Raw genomic sequence first — 23082 nt, forward strand, 5'->3', positions numbered from 1 at the left:
CAGTGTGTCACGGCTCATGCAGCAGAAGCACAGAATGAAAAAGCCTCCACATCTTCACACATCAAATCAATACAACAATGTGAATAAAAAAAAAGAAATAAAAACAAAGCCTTCTCATAACAGCACATTTCTTCATATTCCTTCTAGCAAAAAAATGTGCTTCATTTGCGTCAGTAGAACATTCCTAAAGCAGCTGTATGAGAACTCATGGTGAATGAACATCGATTTTACGTGGAGTTGGATGAAGCCGGTCTCTTCATCTTGTTTTTTGGGAGACACAGTCAGGCTTTAAGCTGCTAACACCGCAACGTACAAGACATTTCCAAAAGCCGAGAACTAATCATTTGATATGCCGCTTTTGTTCCAACTTTTCGAGACTTTTCGCTAATATGAAGGTCCAAATTAGCACTAAAGGCCTGTAGCTGTAAGTTCTGTTCATAATTCTGTACATTATGGTGAACCATTATAAATATATGGTGTGTATTGTACAGAAGTTTGCAGTAGGAAGGTGTGGACAGCCGAAAGCCTGACAGCTCTTAATGGATCGATGCAAATAGAAAGACTGGGCATGAAAAGCATCTGGTCACGTTTGAACAAAATTCTTTAAAAACGTAGTCACCCAGCCTGTGGCTATTCTTGAGCTGAAGACATTTCTCCTCTCATCCAAGAGGCTTCTATAATTCTGAAGTTCCACTGGTAAGAAAGCTAGAGATGAGCTAGCACCGGTTGTTTAGCCTTTCTTTGATCAAAACCGTCCGTTTATGTGAAAAAGAGAGAAGGCTTTGGACAGATGTGCTGGTTGAAACTGAATAGTATTTCAATGTTATCTTAAAAGGGCTAGATGCAAGTTCGCCATTTTATACTCATTACTGCCACCTCAGGTCATACGTGTAACTGCAGCTTCTATATTAAGCTCGTGCATGACGGCACTTCAGACCCGAATTAACATCTTTTTGAGTGACAGTGCAGGATTTTAGAGGCAGTTGTGGCAAACAGGTCTGAGATTATTCTATTGATTGATAGAATCATTGAATGGAATCACATATTCATTTTTGAAACATGTAGGGGGAGGCAAATTTTAACATTTGTAAACTCTGTATAGTCCCTTTAATATTAAGTGATGTTGAATGATGAATACTAAATATTAATATGTCTGATTTTAGTTGATCACTTTCCACCTTATCAGTATACTTTTTGCTTGGCATAATTACATCTTTCATAAATAATGCCTTCAATGAGAATCAAATAGTCAATAATAAAACTTTTGACCGGTACTGTACTGTAAATGAGACCCCAAAAAATTACATTTATAAATGATCATGCTATTCCATCCATCCATTTTCTTCCAGAGGGATCACTTTTCTGTTGCCGGGTCGTGGGGGCAGCTGTTGGAGCTGCCCATATCACATCGCACCACCCCCTTATGGCTCCTCCTGCAGGTGGTGGGTCCACAGAAGGACGGCCTCATGGTTCTAACCGGGCCTGTTGTTCTCTCATAAGGGGCTTCTGAACTGCTCTTTGTCTGACCCATCACCTAGGACCTGCCATGGGAGACCCTACCAGGGGCACCAAGCCCCCGACAGAGCTCCCGGATCATTCGGGCGCTCAAACCTCTCCACCATGTTAAGGTGGCGGTTCATGCTATTCCGTGGAACATATCGTTTCCCGACCCTGCAGTAGCTCTGAGTCTTGTCAGTGCACAAATAAACCAAAAATATGACTTTTTACTTAGGCACCATCTCAAAGACAGAATCAAACAACGTGAAGGGCCCGTCCCGTGTCACACCAGTGGAACTTCAGAACTGATGAAGCCTCTTCGACGAGAGGCTCAAAACAACCCAGTCCGGACGAATGGTACGGGCTCTTGTCACATTATTCGTCCCAACTCGTCTTGCGCTATGATCCGACCTGTTCGAGCGGGCGAGAGACTGAAGAGGAGGGGAACGGTTCATCTGTAAAAAAAAAACGGCGCTGAGGAGGTAAACATGGGGGCCGGCCGTGACCAGCGCCCCCGTGTGGTGGGAGGGAGTCAGCGACACTTACCCTGGGGCTGCTCAGCGGGCTGGTGGACAGGCCCGAAGACGCTCCACTGATGGATCGAGACCTGGGCATATGAAAACGCTCTGTCATAACCTGGGCTTTTTTTTAAAAATACACAAGTGTGTGAAGTTTTAATCATTTGATTCAATGGATGATGAAGTTAGGATGAGGAGGGGATGAAACGGCGCACACTTTTCAATTTGTGATACAGTTCGTTGCACTTTACATTACAGCAGCGGCTTTCAAGGTAGGGTGCTCCTTTCAGGTGACACTCAGGGTCATCCTTCTTCATTTTAATTAGCAATAACACCATTGACGCTTCAATATTTGTCATTTATGTTGTGTAGTCATAGTTTCCAACCAGTTTAGAGAGATTCTGGTCAGGTTTTAGACTGTTTTAGGCACTTTCTTGGCCCGATTTAGTTTGGCCTTACTTTGAAAAGTATGAGAACCGCAGCTTTACAGCACAGTGATAACGATGGAAATAACATGCCGGCGAGAAGTCAGGACATCATCATAACAAAACACATTAAAATGACACCATATCGCAAATACTTGTAACACTGATAACAATACAGAAACGGGACGTGAAGAATGCATCATTCCTCGTTATCCTTAGTCACCAACAATGCCATGCCTTTGCCGTGTTATTACTGTGCTGTTCATTAAAGTGCAACCCTAATCTCCATCGTTTAATCTCCAATCCCAATCGTCAAATGGCGAACGTACTGGCAACAAAATCTGGCAATGTTTTCTTTCTGAACTTCGACTCTCTCTCCAAACATAACCCTTCGTGCAGAGTCTTACAGTAAATAGAGGTTCAGCCCACACTGATGTTTCATTCGACCCATAAATGGAGGGCTTTGGAAGACACTGCTGCCCCCCCGTTGTGAACAAAACACTGTTGATTCTCGCATATTATTGACGATAATGTTGACGAAACTGAATCAAACATCTTTGGAACTTACCGGTATACTCTCTAGAGAAGAGGAACTGGAGGATTACAGCGTGGTGGCACTTCTCTCAACTTTTTTTTGGATTGTTTTAGCTCATGTTAGTCTCTGGGAAAGGTCCTTGTTAGTGTTGTGTGTGTGTGTGCAGTTAATTTCTTCTTTCCCTCCATGGAAACCTGGTTGCGTGAACTCTGGCCTGGGATTGGAGGACTGGTTTCCAGCTCTGTTCTGGTTGGCTGCATCTGAACACCTGGGCCTCCCTAATTAACGGGGCTGTTGGCCTTTGTGGCCAGGGCGCCATTTTGTGTTGTCTGTGTTTCTTTGTGTCTTTAAAGGAACAGGCCACAGTTTTTACATACTGAGATATGTTCTTGCCTGAGCTTAGACGAGTTGATGCGTACCTGTCTGGTCTTTGCGCGTGCCTAAGATCAAAGATGTTTGCATTTGGCCTCTCCCAGTATATTCCTATAGCTCCAAACGGGGGGTAAGTTTGAAGCTACCACGCTCTCCCACGGGCACGCACAAAGACTAGACCGGCACGCATCAACTCGTCTAAGCTCAGATAAGAACATATCACAGTATGAAAGAACTGTGTGCCCTCAGTCACGCAAAAAGACCAAAGATGTTGGTATCATTTGGCCTCTCCCAGTATATTCCTATAGCTCAAAACAGGGGTGAAGTTGGAAGCTACCACGCTCTTCCACGGGCACGCACATAGACCAGACAGGTACGCATCAACTCGTCTAAGCTCAGGTAAGAACATATCTCGGTATGGAAAAAACGGTGGCCTGTCCCTTTAAAGACTTTGTGTTTTCCAGGAACACTCATGTTTGGTTTCTTTAAGTTGTGTCTTCCGTTTTCGCGACACTCGTTTTCTTTATGTCAATGTCAATGTCAATTTGTTTTTTCTTTAGGCCTATATGTAACACTTACTTTTGAGACACTTGTTTGTTTATTTTAGTAACCTTGTTTTGTACACCTTTAGGTTTCCGTAGGTCTAGTTAACTTCTGCTAACTTGTAAATGTGTGTATATATTGTAAATAGCCTTAATTCGGTCATTTTTGTTACCCTTTGTTTTAGAAATCCTTATTAAATTCCAACTTCATTTAATCTTTTGCATGTTGTTATTTGTTTGTTCACTTCCCTCCACCCTAGCAGAGCTGGGTTGGAGGGCATATTATATGGTAAAGTTCAATTTGAAAGATTCCATCCCAAACTCCATTGGTACTGGTGATGGTTCTGCCGAAGTGCAGTCAACATGTGAACAAATGCAAAGCGAACGGTGATAAATACACACACGTATAGAAGGATCAGCCATGGCTTTCTGAACGAATAACTTGGCATGTGTTTCCAAAAGTCTGCTTCAGCTTCAATCGCATATGTTGATTATTTACCGACTGACGCAGGCTCCGCTCCAAATCTTCAACAACACAGTATGAAGCAGTACATTCGTCATACGTGGCACCGCTCCAGGCAAGCAGCATTCATCATCTCTGTCTCATTAACTTTCCTCATAAAACCGTCAGTGGTGTTGGCGTCTGCGGCAATTCTTAAGTGTAATTACAAACCAAACATCAGCTCCGAGTCCAAATAAAGTGCTAAATCACAGCTAAAGACGCGAGACTACGACGGCCAAGTACAAGAGAAGAACTGGAGACGCGACCGCTGCGATCGGTTTCCATTTTATGCTAATTCAGTCTTTTTGTGAAAAGAGCTGACACAGCATTTGTCTGCATGTAAAAATGTCTTGAGAGAGGCACAAAAAATAACACACTTTCCATTAAAGCACTCGGGTTAGACCTGAGAGTCTCTTGAATGTACCGTCATTTTCTAACTGAATATAAGCCGCCCCAACTAAACTTCAAAATGATTGCATGTTTTTTTTTTTTTACATAAATAAGATACACTTGTCTGTAAACCGCGAGTGCCCACGATGTTACAAAGCGTTGCTGAACGTGGCATTATCTCATTGGAAATACAGGACTTCTCCATGCAGGTACATTTACTTTTATAAAAGTGTGTTAAAGGAATAGGCCACCGTTTTTACATACTGGGATATGTTCTTACCTGAGCTTAGACGAGTTCATTTGTACCTGTCTGGTCGTCACGCGTGCCCTCAGTCACGTAAACACAGCGCAGACGGCGTTAGCATTTAGCCTCTCCCCCTCTCCTCTATAGCTCCGAGGTGAAGATAGAAGCTACCAAGCTCTTCCACGTTTTCCCTATTTAAATATGGTTACATGAAGTGTTACACGATCCAAGTCTAGTTACACAATGGGGATTTTCTAAGCGGATAAAATGGGGAACTACATTGTAAGTCGTAATAATACCAGGAGTACTTCGGTGTCCGCACAGTAAAGTGAAGATATTACTGCGCTATAGAGTTTGGGAAATTCCACACAGCTACCATGGACATCCGCCATCTTCGCAGCTGCTAGCATACATTTCCATTGACTAACATTAGCTAAAACAGTATAAAAAGTGGAGAAAATAGCCGTGGAACAACTCCGTTAGCTGCTGAGTTACTGCTGGTAAATTCATCACAACACACTGTGGTGTCCAAGTGTTTTAATGTGAACAATAACTCCAGCAATTAACTTTTAAAATCTCCATAAGTTTACAATTCCTGCTAATCCCATAATGCTTAGCGATATGATGTCACATTCCCGAACTCTATAGAGGAGAGGAAGAGAGGCTAAATGCTAATGCTGTCTGTGCTGTGCTTACGTGACTGAGGGCACGCGTGAAGACCAGACAGGTACAAATGAACTCGTCTAAGCTAAGGTAAGAACATATCTCAGTATGTAAAAACAATGGCCTGTTCCTTTAAGAAGTTAAATTCGATAATACTATTCTTTAAACCCATGTGTGTTTAAACTGAAGCGTTGCCTGCACAGTGGCCGCGTTCAGAGCCGCCCTCCTCAGCCTGTCTGTGCACACCAGGGTTGCCAGGTCCAGGGTTAAACCACAGAATTGGGTGGCTTTTTAAGCCTTGCCGCAGGTGAAATAAACTGTTCTTGTTTTTTTGCCATGCTATTTACAGTGTAAAATGGGCTATTCATATCTTATTTCTGGATCAAAATTACTAATTCGAATGAAAAAATCTCAAATCCAATTCCATAAGAGAGAGAGAAAGGTTGTTTGGCTCTGCCATACTCTTCCCTGTCCATTCCACGCAGGGAATGAGTCTGGTCACGGAGCAATTGGAGCAGTTTGAACGGGCGGGCCTAATGCACAGATTGTCAGTGAAATAAACCAATCAGCAACTAGCCACATGACGACAGCCGTAGTCCAATTCACAAAATATGAACTGAATATAAACTCACGCTGAGAACGCGGTGGCAAAATAGTTTATCTGTGACGGCTGGGATTGGTTCGGCCTTAGCCGCCAATCAGCAACTTGTTTACCGTGTATGGGAGGGCAGACCCACCTTCTTTCGCGCAGAAAGAAGTGGGAGTGGTTCATCAGGCTAGGAGAAAGGGCGGTTCCTCATCATCGCAGGACCACATGGGCTCTGTTAATTAGTAAAAATCTTTGAAAATTCCAGCCGCGGGTATGTCCGCGGGTTTTGTCTGGTTTTTCAGATATTTTTGGGCAGCAAAGACCTGGCAACCCTGGCGCACACGGACCCCTTGAGTTTCCCGGTGTTCGAAGTTGCTCAGACAGTGGCTGGGGTGGCTCCACGGTAAATTGCTCGTGGCTGACTTGATGAATTAAGCCTGTGCTTTGCTTCCCTCCATAATATTTCATCGGTGAAAGAATTAATCGCATTTTCTTTTTCATCCGAAGCCAAACTACAGGCGCGAGAGGGCATCCTGCAGCCCCTGCTCCGGTGTACAGCAAACACCGCGGACAGATAGAGCCAAGAGGAAGACAGCGACAGGGTTTGCGCCTGTTTGAGTTATTCTGCAGTTTTCTAAGCTCAGGTAAGAACATATCTATGTATGGAAAAACAGCGGCCTGTTAATTTAAGATGGTGGGCTCAAAAACTCAAAACTCACGACAATCCAGGAGGTCCTCTCAATGACATTTATAAGCTAATCTTTGGGCTAACTCCGACAGTCTATCAGTGCATTTGCAGGGTTAGACAGACAGGTGATCAGGACGCACATGCTTGAGGTCAGAGGACGCACAGTGACAGAGAAACTACAGCCACAGTGACGGGTGAATGGGTGCTCGATTAGAATGGAGTGAGATGGACATGAACACACACACACTTGGCCCACAGGTGGCAGTACCTCTCCTCCTTGCTGCAGTTAGCGTTTGTGATATCCAAGCTTTTACTGAAAACAGATTTGCTACAAAGAAAAAAAAAAGTGGATGGAGAGAAACAGAAAAAAAAGGGGCAGGAGACAGAGAGAAGTCACAAAGTCAGGAGGAAGAATCTACCCAGCATGCAACAGTGCAAAGTAAGGTACCGCAGGATGAGTCACCGTTAGCACAGCGCTACACGCACACACACACACACACACACACACACATGCAAACGTCAGGGGAGACAAGAGAAACTGGTGCCATAGGATTAGTACAGACACGGATCAGGCATGTGCTGGTTAGTAAAGTGAGCATGCAACTACACAGAGCTACAGCAAGGGGGCGCAGCCTGGAGATGTGGGACTCACTGCTAACAAGAGAAGAAAATACACCAGCCTATTCACTGTAAGCATTGTAAGCATATATTTGTCAGCTTCAAAATGCAGTAATTAAAGTTGTTAATCGAGTATCCAGTGACACACTCTTCCACATTAACAGGGGTTTTCGCAACAAAGTCTCTCTTCTGTCACATTTAGCCCCCGTTGGCAGGACAGGGGGCAGCGCATTTGCATGTGCACGCTAAGCTGAACAATAACGCAAATGTTCCTGTGTTAATTTGACACTGTTTGGTGTGTATGAGTCCAACCTTCTCTGTGTTAATGTGGAATGACTCTCTTCAGAGTAACTGTAGGTGAGGCCCCACGAGTGACAGTAACATGGCCCAACATTAGCTGCAATATGTACATATACAGTATATTCAACATTTGTATATGTACATCATGTGCTGTTGTTGTTGTTGTATTTGAGGGTCTATGTATTATAAATTCTTATGTTCTGTAGAAATATGAATTTTTGTCTACTGCAGAATCTCCATGACTTCCTTCTTCACTTGTCTATCTGAAATGCAATGTGGCCTCAGCCTTTTTCCTGAAAACAAATAACACATTGTATTTAGTAGGGCTGGGACAATCCACTATTGTCACGATCTGATACGTATCGCGATACTCAGGGCCCGATCCGATATGTAATGATATACACTAAGTAATTATGAAAATGTGTGAAGTGTTAAGATTGAAAAGTGCGTTAACACAAAATGTAACAAAATACTGTGTAACTGTTACTGCTACTCCAAACACAAGTATTGAAAGCATTGCGATACATCATAAAGTATCGATTCTTGGTATTGCAGCTCAAAGAATTGCAATCTGATATTTTATCCCAGCGCTAGTATTTACTGTCATGTTACTGTCACTCATGGTGTCTGACCTACAGTTAATTCTGACGAGGGTTAAATAGTTGGACTCAAACACACACCAAACAATGTCAAATGAACACTGGAACATTTGCTGTGTATGTGTCAAAGGGCATGCAGATCGCACATTTCACTACTGAAAATGAATTGAGCAAACAATGTGGCGTGCAATGAGCAGGCTTTGGTAGTTTACATAAAAATGAAGGATTCACTGAGATGTGTCTAACTGGCTTTAAATTAGTCTCTGGAGTCTGCATTTCATTTGACGATACGTCCCTTGTACACGGCCCACCTCTGGACTCATTATAAGAACGCCAGCATGCGTGAATGATGCTTTGCGTGTTCTTTTGAGGAAGCCAAGATGGTCAAGTGCCACACAAATGTTTGCCAATGCCAGAGTGAACGCTTTACAGGCCGTGCTACAAACTTTGATGTGCAGCTTTATGTGTAGACTGAACATGCCTGACAAGTGGACTAAAATGGACAACACACTATCAGTCTGGAGACATTGGCATGACTGTCTTTTTAATTTTTTGTCTAGTCCTTTTATTTTTAATGGACCACAAGTTGAATTAAATTGATATCGATTTTGCCAGCTATAATAGTGGAAATGTAGTTGCATTACACATGTCTCTTACTATTATATGTAACCATGACGTCACCAAAGTATGATTTGGTCTGATTAGAACGCATTACCCCAGAGCAGGTGCTTAAATAGTCCCTCTAAAAGTGGCCCATCCCCAGTTCTCGCCTGTCCGAAAGCGATCAAAAGGGGAACTGGTGCCGAAACAGCACCAAGAACAACGAAACCTCTTCAGTCCAGGTGACGATGAAAGAATTTGTGTATATGATTTTACGACGACGCCTTTCCTTTGACAACCAGTTTAGTTTTGTGAGTAAAACGAGGCAGTGTGAAGTGCCCCGCCAAGGAACACAATCGCACCGATTCCACAGACAAGACATGACAACAATTCAGGCAACTTTAGCGCCTTTAGTATATAGTACAGGACCTAATCCTTGTCCAACGTTTAGTTCCATAGTCTCTGTCGCTGAGGGGAAAAATCTGGTTTGTTTCTGGTCATGCGCTTGGGTCAACGGGTAAGGAAAGTTCTTCTCATTGGTCCTCATGGCATGAAGCTGACGTTGCTTTAAAACTATCCAAAAGACACTTGGTAAACAGGGTTCCAATGTAGCTTCGAGCCTCATTTAAACTGCTTAAAAGCCTGGCTCCAAAGAGTTAGTTTTTTTCTAAAAATTGCTTTAACCCTTGTGGCATCGCTGGGTAGTGGTCATTTTTCTAACCATGTTGGTTTTTGTTCATCATGAATTAAAAGTTGAAGTCTTTGTCTATGATTGACAGGCTCTGGAGCTCTGTCGAGGCTCTTAGCCGGTCCACGGGGCGGGGCTGAATGGAACAAAAACGTCCATGGTACTTTGGTGTTAAATGAAAAGAGACTGAGCGAGAGAGTGAGTGAGTGATGATGATTTAATAAAGCGCCGGCTAGCAAACCACAGCTAACTGGAGAAATCAGTTCTGCACTGGCACATTGTCCGCTATTATGGCGCGCACCTTGACCACAGAGAAAACATGCACGGCTATCGACGAGGAGTGCACTGCCCACAAGGGACTGAGACGCAAGATCCAAGTCTTCATCCTGCGCTCAATACCAGTTTGCCGTGTGTGTGTTTGTGCGTGTACAGACAGGCAACAGCACTGGCGATTCTTTGTACAAACTTACAACCATTACTGCAATTCTTCAAAACATAATTCCATTCCATTGTCATGCGTTAAAAGTCCAGACAGCACGATCGGCATGCATTTACTGCCAAAGGGACACTCCAGTGTTTCGTCGGTTTTCAGCGTAATTGTGACTGCCTGTTTCTCAAAACTGGGCTTGAGCTGAAAGGAGTCTCAGTAACACTGAAGTCACAAAACACTCAAGTATTCCTTTAAACTCACAACACACAAATTGAGTAAAGTATCACTTGTAAATATGCAGAGGAAAAGACATTTGGAGCAATTTTGGTAGACGCACAAATACAATTCACTTTTGTTTCTTCCACACACACAGGGATAAGCTCATCGCAACCAAACAACCCATAGTAAAACATTTTTTAAAAAATCCATCCTGTGCACCGCGTGTTTTAGGGATTTGTGGCTCTTCAATGGGAGCCGAATCTTTGGGCTCCCAAAGATCTCCAAGAGCTGTTCACAAGATGGCCTCATTTCAGACCAATTTTGCCAGAAAACTCACATTAACTACGACTTGGTTGAAAATATCTCAACTTGCAGTCGGGCTTATTTTTACACACGGAAAATTGTGGATGTATATTTAACTGTGGGACACTTTTTTAACGAAAAAGAGGCGACAACTGCTCTGCCGCATCATTTTTGCGTGTGTACATCTTTCACTTGTGTTGCCTGATGATTCTGACGTTTACAGAGCCATTCAAAAAGAAACGATTGCCTGTGTCCGAATGTCCACTCATGATAGCGGTCATGTAATTTGTGTCCGAATGTCCTGATAGTCGTGTCATGAATGATAGCGGTCATATGATTTGTGTCCTAATGTCCAAAGTGCGGGTCGCGGGACACCGAAGTGTGTAATGATTTAGGCAGGTTCATGTGTCCACGGAGTTATAGCTCAACTATAGTGCGTTAGCTTCATGAACCAATGATAGTAGGATCAAATCTTGCTTGAAAAAATATCATATATTTCAGCTGAAACGACTCCCTGAACCAACAGCATCAAAAAGTGGATCTAAAGATAGAAGATTTCTTTTTCCAAACCTGATTAAGATACTTTCACTTTTTTGGATACCGGTAGTGCGATCACCCAAGCGTGTGCACCAGATTTGATCACTCTGACCATTGCTAAAGATGTCGTCTCTCCTGTCCGTGTGCGTTAACGGGCTGATGTTGTCTTACCTCTGTCCGTGCGTGGCCATGTCCAGCGCTCGTCTGACCGGCACCGGAGAGCCGCCGTCCGTCACCGTGAGCACCTCCATGGACTTCCTCTCCGGACGCCGCTTCCCGTGGCGGCTCAGCATCGGCGAATCGACGCGCTTCCTGGGCGGGTCCGCTGGGGGTCGCAGAGAGGTCGGAGAAAGCGCTTTAATGCAGGGTTCATACAAGTAGCAGCATGTCAGATTTAATGCTTAATTTAAATGAATAACTTTGAAGGTTTTAACCATGAACTACACTTTCTTAAACTGTATAGCTTCTACTGCTACAACTACTTCCACTTAATTGCTTTGCAGTTCAAATAAATAAGACATTTGAGAGCAAGCGCAAACCATTGAACTTGAGGGCTGTACAATGATAGAACTAGGGCCAATACTGTATATGGGCTAATATTTGACTATTTTACAATATTGTGCAAAAATGCCAATACCTCCGGAACCGAAAGCGATAGACTTCTTGTTTTTTTGCTTTAGAAAGAGCCACAGCTTCATTGGACTTAAGGAAGTGGAGAAACATGGTGGTGAAAATCGGTCACAAGTTTATTTTATAGATTGTATTTGTATTACTTTAGTTATGATTTCGGAGCCATAAGAGTTAGAGACTTTTTTGTTTTAGAATCTGCTGATTTTTGCCTTTCAAACAGGCTCCCTCTGATGCACCTACTTTTTCTTTTATGACCAAAAACTATTGGCCAAAAATATCAGTGGTGCATATCGGCAATGGCCAATCAAACTCCCCACTAATCGGCCTTAGAAAAACCCACATCGGTCGACCTCTATAAGATATATTTCTATGATTTGAAACCTTTAGTATAATAATAAATGCTTAAAGCAGTACTAAGTAACTCATGCCCCTAGAGGCCATAAGTGCCACTGCTGGTGTCGTAGCATGTTACGTTTTTTTACTTAATAATTGTCCGTGAGAGTAAATACTACGCTGACAGAAAAGACAAAGAGAGAGAGGGATATTGTACATCCAATTACACAACGGAAATATTTTTTTTCAACCAAACTCATTTATAAATACTGTTTAAGTGGCGCTAGCCCACAGTTAGCTTTGCCCGTTAGCTTCTTCCTCGTGATTCCATAAGTGTGTATTGGTGGCTCCGACCCGGTGCAAGGACAGTTGCAAATGCGGTTTTCTGGCCAGAGACACCAGGAGGAGATGAAAGACCCCCAATCATCCCATCAACACTTGTATTACCCCCACAGGGGCTACGGAAAGAATTTATTAAGGTGAACAAGTTATTTAGTACTGCTTTAACTATAGGCTATTTTAGAAATAAAGAAAGAAAGAAAAAATTACATCAAATAAATCATCATTTGGAACTTAAATGGGGGAAAATCATGACAAGAACTGAACTTTTGCACATTTTTAAATTCCTTTATGTTTGTATTTTGGGCAGTGTCGGCACAAAATGTGTATCCGCTCTACTGCAAAATCTATACTTTTCTGTTATATTTTGTTGCTCTTTTGAACGGCGTGTAAAAGTCCCTTAAACATTTCATACCGATCTCGCTCCTCGGCGGCAGGTTCTGGTCCTCGTGACTCGGGAAACGCTCCTTTCGATCCAGAAGCAGGAAGTAGATCATTTTCTCCTGGTTTTCACTGAAACCACAACAAAACAAAACATTTTTTTTTTTTTTTAAATCAATCAACGACGATGCTTTACATAGCGTTCTCTGAGAGTTGCGTCCGCTCACTCGTCCGTCAGCAGGTCTTTGGTGAGCTTGTCCTTGTCCCTGAAGCAGCCCAGCGAGTGCATGCTCTCCAGGACGTCCGGGTCGATGTCCTCCATAGCGCACAGCTGCTTGACCGACACCTTCCTCGGCACCGGCTGCTCCGGCTCGGGCTCGTTCTTCCCCGCCCTGACGCACAAATATCTGGTTTGTATTCAGAAGGTAAACTACAATAGGTTTGAAAATAATGTTCATGTATCATGTTCACATTGGATCATTCTTCCTCTAATGCTTCCATCTATTTGTTGCATAATATACATAAAACCCAGACGTGATATGATACACATACACTTAACATAAAGATACAGCAATATAATAAAAACAACATTTATTATAGAGTAAGAATACTCACAGGTACCACGTGTGCTTTTGAATCTGCTCTAACTGTGAACACAAAAACACACGATTAGAACACAGTTTTTGCCATGACTGGGTGGAAAAGCTAATGTGAACCAAGTTATTTTCACTTTAAAGTGTAGTAATAAACACAAGTACATATGTGGTGGTTGGATTTATTTAGCGTAGAGGTTTACTGGGAAGAGGTAGCTCTGCAGCAAACTGGTGGAAAGAGAACAACGTCTCCAAAACCAAGGAGATGGCGGTGGATATGACAAGGGGGACATACTGTACCATCACACCTCTTTAACCCCCTAGCCCCCGCCTTAACCGAGCTCCTTCTCTCCAGTTCGGCTTTACCCAAATCAAAAAGATTCTTCATGAAAGCATCAAAATAGCAACAAAAACGAGATAAAGGAGGATGAAAACGCACCAAAAAAGCATCAAAAGAGCAACAAAAACACAACAAAGTAATGAAACAAAAAAGCTAGCCTGGCTAACTCCAGACTAAAATCACAAGTGACATTTGGTCTGGGGAGAATTAATTTTCTCGTAGGAGAGGTGTGGTTTACGATCATCCATAGCCGTTTATTGGGCACTACAAATGTCTATCATATGTGTCTGGATGTAGCCACAGCCAATCGCATTGTGTTCGATGACATATGTCATACCCGCTGTAAACTTTTGAACGAAACTATATAGAACATGGCAAAGCTTGATTGAAAGATGGTGTTGCGTCTGCTGCTGTCATGTTAGATCCGTAATTATGTATATATATATATTTTTAATCCCTAAACCAGATGTCTCCAACCATTTTTACCCGACGAGCTACTTTTACACAATATGAACATCAGAGAGCTACTTATGTTCAAAAACTCTTGTGACAAGCACAACTTAGGTGGAGTTCACCCAGAATAATTACTTGCCAAGATGGCGCTTCAAAGAAAGTGACTTGAGTTTAGTCCTTAAACTTTACTATATTGAACCAACTGTTCACAGATTGTGTTCAGCATGTTCAGAACAAACAGAAAATGCATCTAAAATGTGAGTTATCAAGCGTGTAGAGATGTAGAAAGTCTTTGGCGAGCTACCTGGAGAGGCTTGGCGAGTTACTGGTAGCTCCCGAGCTACTGGTAGGAGATACTTGTCCTAAACAAACTACAAGCTACGTCTATAGCTACAAGCTATATCGAATAGTGCGCCATCGTCTTGCCGTCCCTCCTCGTTCTGTGATGATTCTAGCGCACACAGCAGTCTGGCGTTAGCCAGGCTTCAAAAAAGCGACAAAAACACAATAAAACAGACTAATAAAATAAACAAAAACGTGACAAAAAAGCAACAAAATTGATCAGTGTTTTATATCTTAGCTTTCAAAATAGGCGTTACACTACACTAAGCTTTAAGATTTGGGTAGAAATGAACTGGAGAAAATCTGGTTACAGTGGGGGCTGAGAAGTTGAACATCAACAGAGCCACGGTAGAGGCATCTCAGAGGACATGAAATGGCACCAGCACATTTCCACTGCAGTGAAGCAGCCAGTGTACCATCTCAGCGAGGCTGCAGAAGAACTTGTACAATGGAATCTGTGCTCTGTGGCTGTCTGACGGTGTGCTGCTGGAATGCCACAGAGATGGATGGAAAGCACTCAGGAGGGCGGTGTGTTGTGCAGAGCGCATCACAAGGACATCTGCTTCACCCCGAGGAGCATTAAAGGGCTGTGTGAGGAGGGCACAGCGGATCTATCTATCTATCTATCTATCTATCTATCTATCTATCTATCTATCTATCTATCTATCTATCTATCTATCTATCTATCTGTCTATCTGTCTATCTGTCTATCTGTCTATCTATCTATCTATCTATCTATCTATCTATCTGTCTATCTGTATATCTATCTATCTATCTGTCTATCTGTCTATCTATCTATCTATCTATCTATCTATCTATCTATCTATTTATCTATTTATCTATTTATCTATCTATCTATCTATCTATCTATCTATCTATCTATCTATCTATCTATCTATCTATCTATCTATCTATCTATCTAAGTTTACAGACATGCCGTTTCAGCTCTAACTATTGAGGATCAACACAAACCCTGTAGGACTTGATCATGTGCAGGTGCACTGGTAGACACAGTCCCATTATGTGGATTTCAAACTGGTTTTAACCATGGAGTTTTCTGATGAGACAAAGTGAACGCCGCATTGAGAGCTGCCCTGATTGGAGCTGTCTTTCTCACATCAGAGTTCTTTTTTGGAAATAACTGAGTGTTTTTGGACTCACTTGTATTAAAGCACTTGTAGCGCTCTATGTTTAAATGTAGGTGCCTTATTATTAATAACATGACACAATAGTCAGTATGGCCATAAAATACCATAAAACATTGTTCTACAGGCTACAGGGCTCAAAGCGTGGGGGAAAGGTGGATTATACTGTCAGTGGGAACGATGGTAGTGAATTTCTGGGGATAATATTGACCGAGACATCCTACGTGCCCTGCCTTTGACTAGATAGATATTGTTATAATGTTTTCCTCTCACCGTGAGTCTCTTGGTGGGGTCGACCTGGATCATGCCCCGCAGCAGGTTCTGACAGTCCGGGGGGATAAAGTGCGGCATGTGGAACACCCCCAGCTTCACCTTCTCCAGCAGGTTACGCAGGTTATCGTCGTCGAACGGCAGAGCTCCCTGCAGATAATGAAATAATGACCACATTTATTTCATTCAAGAGAATCTCCGAAAAGGGTATTACCTGTTTAAATCTGACAAAACTCGGACTATAGCGAGACTAAACCGGGTCAAAACTTTGTGTGAATCAAGTCAAACCATGACTTGTAATGTTCTAAGGACTGTGCTAAATCAGGGCTCGGCAACGTCAAGCCCGGGGGCCAAATCCGGCCCTCCAGCACAGAACCTCTGGCCCTCAAGATGATTTTGAGAAATATTATGCAAATAAGAGATAAATAAAAATCTGAAAATGGTTCTTTACTTTGGGATACACCTGGCTTAGTAAATGAGGCCCATAGTGTTGCTGAACCTAGACCTGACCAACTGCAGCAACCCCCAGATCAGAACAGTTAGTCAAATGTCCAAATGTGGACACTTTAATTTTGTTCAGGGAGTGAATCTGCTTCTTCTGAGAGCTCGCTCAGGTTTTCTGTGTGAACTTGCGTGTGACCGGTGGTCCAATCCCACTCACCACTAAAAGTGCAAAGAGAATGACTCCACAGCTCCAGGCGTCTGCTTTCCTCCCGTCGTACTTCTCTCCCTGGGTGATAAAAGCATTTATAGCTCATTCACATTTCTAAACCATCCAAACACAGTTGCAATACTGAAGTAACAATATGTCATTTGGCTGTTATGAACCGTTTGGTATGAGACTAGAGGGGCTTACCCGGATCACCTCTGGACATGCGTAGTGTGGAGATCTGCAAAAAAACAAAAAGTGTACTTTAGTGTGTAATTCATCTACTACTACCTCGACTGCACTGAACAGCGGCGCAGTACTGCAGTACTGCCGAGTACTGCAGTTAAATGTGGACCGCAGAGTCAGGACTGGACCCGAGCCAGCCCAGCGCTATAGGATCTATATACTTCCAGAGCGAGGAGTCACCCGATTCTGTTCACAGGACATTTACATTTACAAAGTCACACTCCAGACATTTACTCACTTACCACATTCATACAAGGGGAAGTGTATTGCCCAAGGACATGATTCGATGACTGGATTCAAACCACTCAGCTTTGGACATGGACAACTGTTGCCACTGGATATTAGGATTAACTATGTGCAAGAACATGCATATAGTACATTACCACAAAAGCAGGTACATTCAACTTTCAAGTCCTGAAAGAGATGTTGAACTCATATCATCACGGTTTCCTCAGACCAGAAGTGACCTAAATCATTCATTTATTGATCTAAATTTGCCAGAGTGTCAAACTCCAGACAGGACATTCCAATTATTGCTGTGGCAAATGTGGCGGCCATCTTGCTATTGTCCTATTAGCTAAATTGCAATTGTTCAAATTGCATCAATGCATCATTAACCCTCACCTGAACCGAGCACATTTTCTCTAGTTTGACGTTATTCAAATCTAAAAGATTATTGAAAAAAAAGCATCACAATACCGACAAAAACAAGGATAAAACACACCAACGTAACAAAAAAAGAGCTGGAACAATAACACAATAAAAAAGCAACAAAAACACGACTAAAAAGTGATGAAAAAGCAAAACACAAAACAGCTTAAAAATGTGATCATCAGTTTTGTAGGTCTTAGCTTTCAAATAAACTGTTACGCTGGCCTTTAGCTTTTAGATTTGGGTAAAGCTGAACTGGAGAAAATGCGGTCAGATTAAAGTGGGGGATAAAAAGTTAATCCCTTTATGGAAAATGGTTCTTCTATCAAAGTCAATGAAAAAGAAGCAGTCTTAGTTTCGATAAGTTCATGAGAACAATCACAATATGGCCGCCCCAGATGATTTCCTTTTTCATGTGAACTGGGGAGATGGTTTTCCCGAGATGTGAAGTCAATGTTCCATGTTAGTTTGTGTTCAGGTTAAACCATTTATTTTTTTGGACCATTTTGTCCGAATACATTTCTCTCACATTGGTGCGACAATATCTCCATGCAAGTAGCACTGACAGACATCAGATTTTCCAGCCTTGGACTGAACAATATTTTGGAGGATTTTTCAGAGGGATTTTTAATCCCTAGCCTGATTTATAGTGCCTGATCTTGTGTTTCAAAACGCAGACTATAGTGTAACATTTTGGGAGGAGCACACTTTGTGATCTTGCTACTCCAGATTTAGCACATTTAAGCGGGTCGATCCGCACCACAGTGGAGGCTGCAGCTCTTTCTCTCTCCAGACATGGTTTAGCTCACGATGGGGTAAATTTTAAAATAAATATATTTTGACCTGTGAGAGTCTATCAAGCTTAAGGAAGAACACAAGGCAGCGCAAGGTCAACTAGGAAATGAATGTCAGTGGTGCATATAGCTCCGCCATTTGTAAAATAATTTGCTAGGAGCCTGCGCCACAACAAGATCTGGCCCATTGAGCTTTAAATTTCATTAAACAAGACCAAATGTAAATTTGCGCAAATTTTTCACCTACTACACTAGACATCCAAAATCCCCTCAGAAAAAGTCTATCAAACTAATATCTCAATCCATTATTCACATTTTGTCGCCGAAAATATTGAACATTTTGGGGCATTTATAGGCATAAAGTGTCTTAAACTTTTAAAAAAATGTTTTAAATATATATATATATACATGTATGCCAGTCATCTACAACAAATGTTTACAATTTAAAAAGTTTTCCTGTTCGTCTGCAGTGTCTCGCCTTAAAGGAACAGGCCACCGTTTTTCCATACTGAGATACCTGAGCTTAGACGAGTTGATGTGTACCTGTTGGAATTGACCAAGTTCTTCCACGGGCACAAAGACCAGACAGGTACGTATCAACTCGTCTAAGCTCAGGTAAGAACATATCTCAGTATGGAAGAACTGGGCCCTGTTCCTTTCAGCTCATTTCTGCAGTCAGGTTATGGAAGTTGGGAAGCTTTTTTTGATCCATGTCTTCCCCTGTTCATCAAGAGACATCCCATGAACCCAATGAGCTTCTATTGATGTTTTCAACAGATTACACTGAAAACATCAATAATCAACAGTTGTATTGTACTGTCCAGCTGTAGTTATGGTTAGCTGGTCCTCACCCGCAGCTCGTCTCCAGCAGACTTTCCCCGACCTGCAGAGACGCCATGCCGAAGTCTGCGATGCGGATGTTGTTCTTCTCGTCCAGCAGGAGGTTCTCGGGCTTCAGATCCCTGTGACTGAAACGGCAGAGGACAAGACTCCCGTTAACAAAAGACTGCGGTGACCGGACCGGGGGGCCCCTGCAGAAGCCTGCTCTGTAAACGCTCGCACCAGATGGAGTGGCTGTGGCAGAAGTCCAGCGCTGAGATGATTTGTCTGAAGAACTTGCGGGCCTCTTTGGGAGTGAGTCGTCCTTTCTTCACCAGGTAATCGAAGAGCTCCCCCCCGGACACGTGCTCCAACACCAGGTACCTGGAATACAGAGCAGAAAACATTCACAAGCTAAAATAACCCAAAGGAGGTGTAGAATGGGGGCAGAGTCCAGAAGTTCCTTATGCAACTTTTAATGCGGATAAAAGTTGATTTTAGTGCGTAGTTGACCAGACACTTTCAGGGTTTTCAGGGTTTCTTGTAGGTTTTCTGGATGGAGTGTATACATAACCATGGACATAGATCCATCAGCAGTGAAAACCTACCAGAAACCCGCATAAAAATGGGAGCAGAGGCCTAGAGGGATGGAAAGTAAAGACGCCATGTTAAACACCGAATACAGCCACTGGGTCACTGAAAGGTCAGATACACATTAACAAGAACTTTTTTCAATTAATTTCGATTAATTCATTGCATATGCTTTGATTAGATTATAAAAAAGGAATCAAAAATGAATCACACTTTACTTTAGCGGCACAGACATTGTTTCTGTTCCTTTTTTCTTACAGTTAAACCACATAAACAGGATCTTTTATGTGAAAAAAGACCCTGTCTGTCTTTGAAGTGTTTGAAATGATCACACAGGCCTCACGTCTCCACAAAAATAAGTTCAAATGGAGGAAAATACACAGAAGCCTCGAAAATATACCTCTAAAAAAATAAATACAAGCCCTATAAATAAATCATTAAATGCCATTAATTGCGATTGATTAATTAATTACAAAGACCATAATTCACTCAATTGTTATTTTACTGAGTCCCACCACTATATTAATAGTTATAAAGAAACCTGTATATTTTACAGTACATTATTTATAGATATTTAAAAAAAATAGAATAGCCTGTATTTAATTTGAAAACTGCAGACGACCTTTTTAGTTTCTCATGTTTCGTCCAAATAAACAATAGTTTGAGTAAAGGGGTTAGGGTTCATCAGTATACCATTTTGGGTATTTGTTATTTTGACCTACAAACTCAATTTTGGGTGTTTATTAAAGTTAAAAGTTATGTGTTTTAACTAGACCAGGGCTGTCAAACATACGGCCGCGGTTTAATTCAGGCCCCCTCCCTGTGGATCATAAATTGCAGAGTATGTCATGAAAAAAGTAAGTCTCTAGCCCATTCCTGTGCAGAGTTATGAATTTTTAAAGAATAACCAGGCACTAGGGGGCAGTGTTAATTTTGACAACATATTTTTATTTAGTTTTAGTCTTAGTCTTTTGACGAAAATGTAATTCGATTTTAGTCTAGTTTTAGTCGACTAAAATTGCAAGTAAATTTAGTCGACTAAATTTAAGACGACTAAATGTAAGACTTTGCATTGATAATATTCATGATAATCATATTTAATCTTGTTCCTCTGCTTCATGGAGCTGCTCCACATAAACAAAGCTCAGAGCTGATCCTTTGGCAGAGAATTTAAATGATCTGAGGCTCTTTCAGACGGTCAATAGAAGTTTGGATGATTTTAGTCTCTCCTTTTCATTTTTATTTAGTCTTATTTTAGTCGACTAAAATATCTGGACATTTTAGTCATAGTTTTAGTCTCATGAAAAACTTTTAATTTAGTTTTAGTCCAATTTTAGTCACAAAAATATCACTTTGACTAAAATTAATACTAAATATTTTAGTCGACGAAATTAACACTGCTAGGGGGCATTAAATTTTTTTAAAAAAGGGAAAGAGTTCCATACGTGTCCAGCAGAGGGCACTGACATAATAAAAGCTCAGGATATGAACAACACATTATAGCCACGTGGTAAATAGACAGTCTGCCCCAGGCCGGCTCTGGCTTCAATAACAGTTTACCACCACTGAGTGTGGAGTTAATGAATAATGACTATGTAGCACTTTGAGGAACTTGTGACACAGGCTTGTAAAGTGTAATACAAGTGTGAGCCGTAATGAAGCAACAGTCAAGTTGGGGCTTTGACCAAATCACAGCTTATTATTATTCAGTTTTTGGATAGATTTTCTCTATTATATGCAGGCCCCGACCCGCCGTGGGAGCTGAGTTTCGGCCCGCGACCCAAAATGAGTTTGACACCCCTGAACTAGACTGTTGTGACAACCAACCCCCCCACACAATGTCACAGTCGACTTTACCGCCTTTGCCGTCTAATAACTCTCTTTTACAATGAGATATAAAGATGGAACTGACGCCTACTTCAAGTCCACAGTTTAAGCTTTCAATTATTGTCTGTGTGGGAAAAAAGTGTGACAAATTGCCCTGCTCTGCCCACACACATTCCAGTCACCTTTCACCAAAAGCATCCAACGAGAGCTCAGTCATAATCCTGTCCACACCACATATCTGTATGAAAAGACATTGCTCACACATCAAACTGGATCCCGTAACCGTTTATTCAGTGATACAAGAGTCCATTCATCCACAACTATAAGATCTATCAGTCCAAGCTAAACCAACACAGTCTTGCTTTAATTCCAGCGTGAGCCTATACCTCGGCTTCAGTGTAAATGCTAAACATGTTGGTTTGGTGCTTCCTTAATCCCCTCTCATTCATCTCCGTGGCGGCTCTGATCTCTCTGTGGAGCCCCCTAGTGTTTGATTTACGAGCAGATTAATAAGTGCACTGGAGCGTTGGCCTCCATCGCATCGATTTGCCCGCGTTGTCATGTAACACTCTGAAAAGGATGAGTCTACAACGCGGCGGCAGCCTTGCTTGGACATTCATTTGACTGAGGCTGCGTAATATGTCGGCAAATTGATTTTTTTAAAGAGCGAACTCAAATCCCACTTGTTCCTCCGCGCGTTCAAACTATACCGCGGATACAGGATTGTTCTTGTTATTTTTGTTTACAGGCGTTTGAGTTTCCAGGTTACTGTATTAGTCATGTCCTGCTTATGACAGCGTTCTGGAGAGGATGTTTGTATGCGTCAGAGAAACCAGGATACTCATATGTCCCTGTATAGAAGAGCAACTGCAGTCTCCTGGATATTTAGGCTCCAGAGTGGGCGGGACGTGTCAAATAGAAGGCCATAGATACAGACGAGGGGGAAGGAAGTATGAATACACTACCGGTCAAACGTTTGGAGGAATTGTTGTTTTCTTTTATTGCTAGACCATTTACACTGTAGTTTCTCACTGAAAGCATTCATGGCAAGGCAATACAACTTTATTTATACCGCGCATTTCGTACACAAGGCAACTTTATTTATTAATTCATTCATTTATGATATGAAGCCTAGGCGTTAATTCAACCTGGTAGACTCATTTCAGCATCACCTCCAAGAGGGCCACACCTCCACCTCAGCCATCAGTGTAAGAGCCGCATCTCCATATCAGCCAATCATTGCCCTCGGTCCCGCTTTTAAGCCCCAGCAATCATGGTTCGTTCGCTTCCCAGCTGTGCTACGACCCACCTCCACCCCATCTCCAAAAGCATTGCATGGTCTCCGATACGACACACGTATCACAACAAAAACATATTGCGCTTATATCGCTTACATTATATTTTGTCCAAGGCCTATTCA

At 42.2% G+C, this 23082-nt stretch overlaps 1 protein-coding gene across 4 annotated transcripts in view; it reads right to left on the reverse strand.

Annotated features, from left to right (window-relative positions):
• Positions 1-23082, reverse strand: part of LOC306961930 (serine/threonine-protein kinase BRSK2-like) — an 86506-nt gene that overhangs the window by 19054 nt on the left and 44370 nt on the right. For 2 of the 4 annotated variants that reach the window (XM_079554897.1, XM_079554899.1), the window contains exons 4-14: positions 19488-19628; positions 19277-19393; positions 16942-16975; positions 16747-16815; positions 16089-16235; positions 13558-13589; positions 13170-13334; positions 12977-13074; positions 11431-11584; positions 7234-7293; positions 2044-2104 (exon numbers count right to left, since the gene is read on the reverse strand). In XM_079554897.1, the coding sequence (XP_079411023.1) occupies positions 2044-2104; positions 7234-7293; positions 11431-11584; positions 12977-13074; positions 13170-13334; positions 13558-13589; positions 16089-16235; positions 16747-16815; positions 16942-16975; positions 19277-19393; positions 19488-19628 (1078 nt within the window). The remainder of the gene's footprint in view (positions 1-2043; positions 2105-7233; positions 7294-11430; positions 11585-12976; positions 13075-13169; positions 13335-13557; positions 13590-16088; positions 16236-16746; positions 16816-16941; positions 16976-19276; positions 19394-19487; positions 19629-23082) is intronic. The other 2 variants (XM_079554898.1, XM_079554900.1) reach the window with 1 other exon arrangement.

The sequence above is a fragment of the Gobius niger genome (assembly GCF_951799975.1).
Source record: "Gobius niger genome assembly, chromosome: 4".
Taxonomy (NCBI): Eukaryota; Metazoa; Chordata; class Actinopteri; order Gobiiformes; family Gobiidae; genus Gobius; species Gobius niger.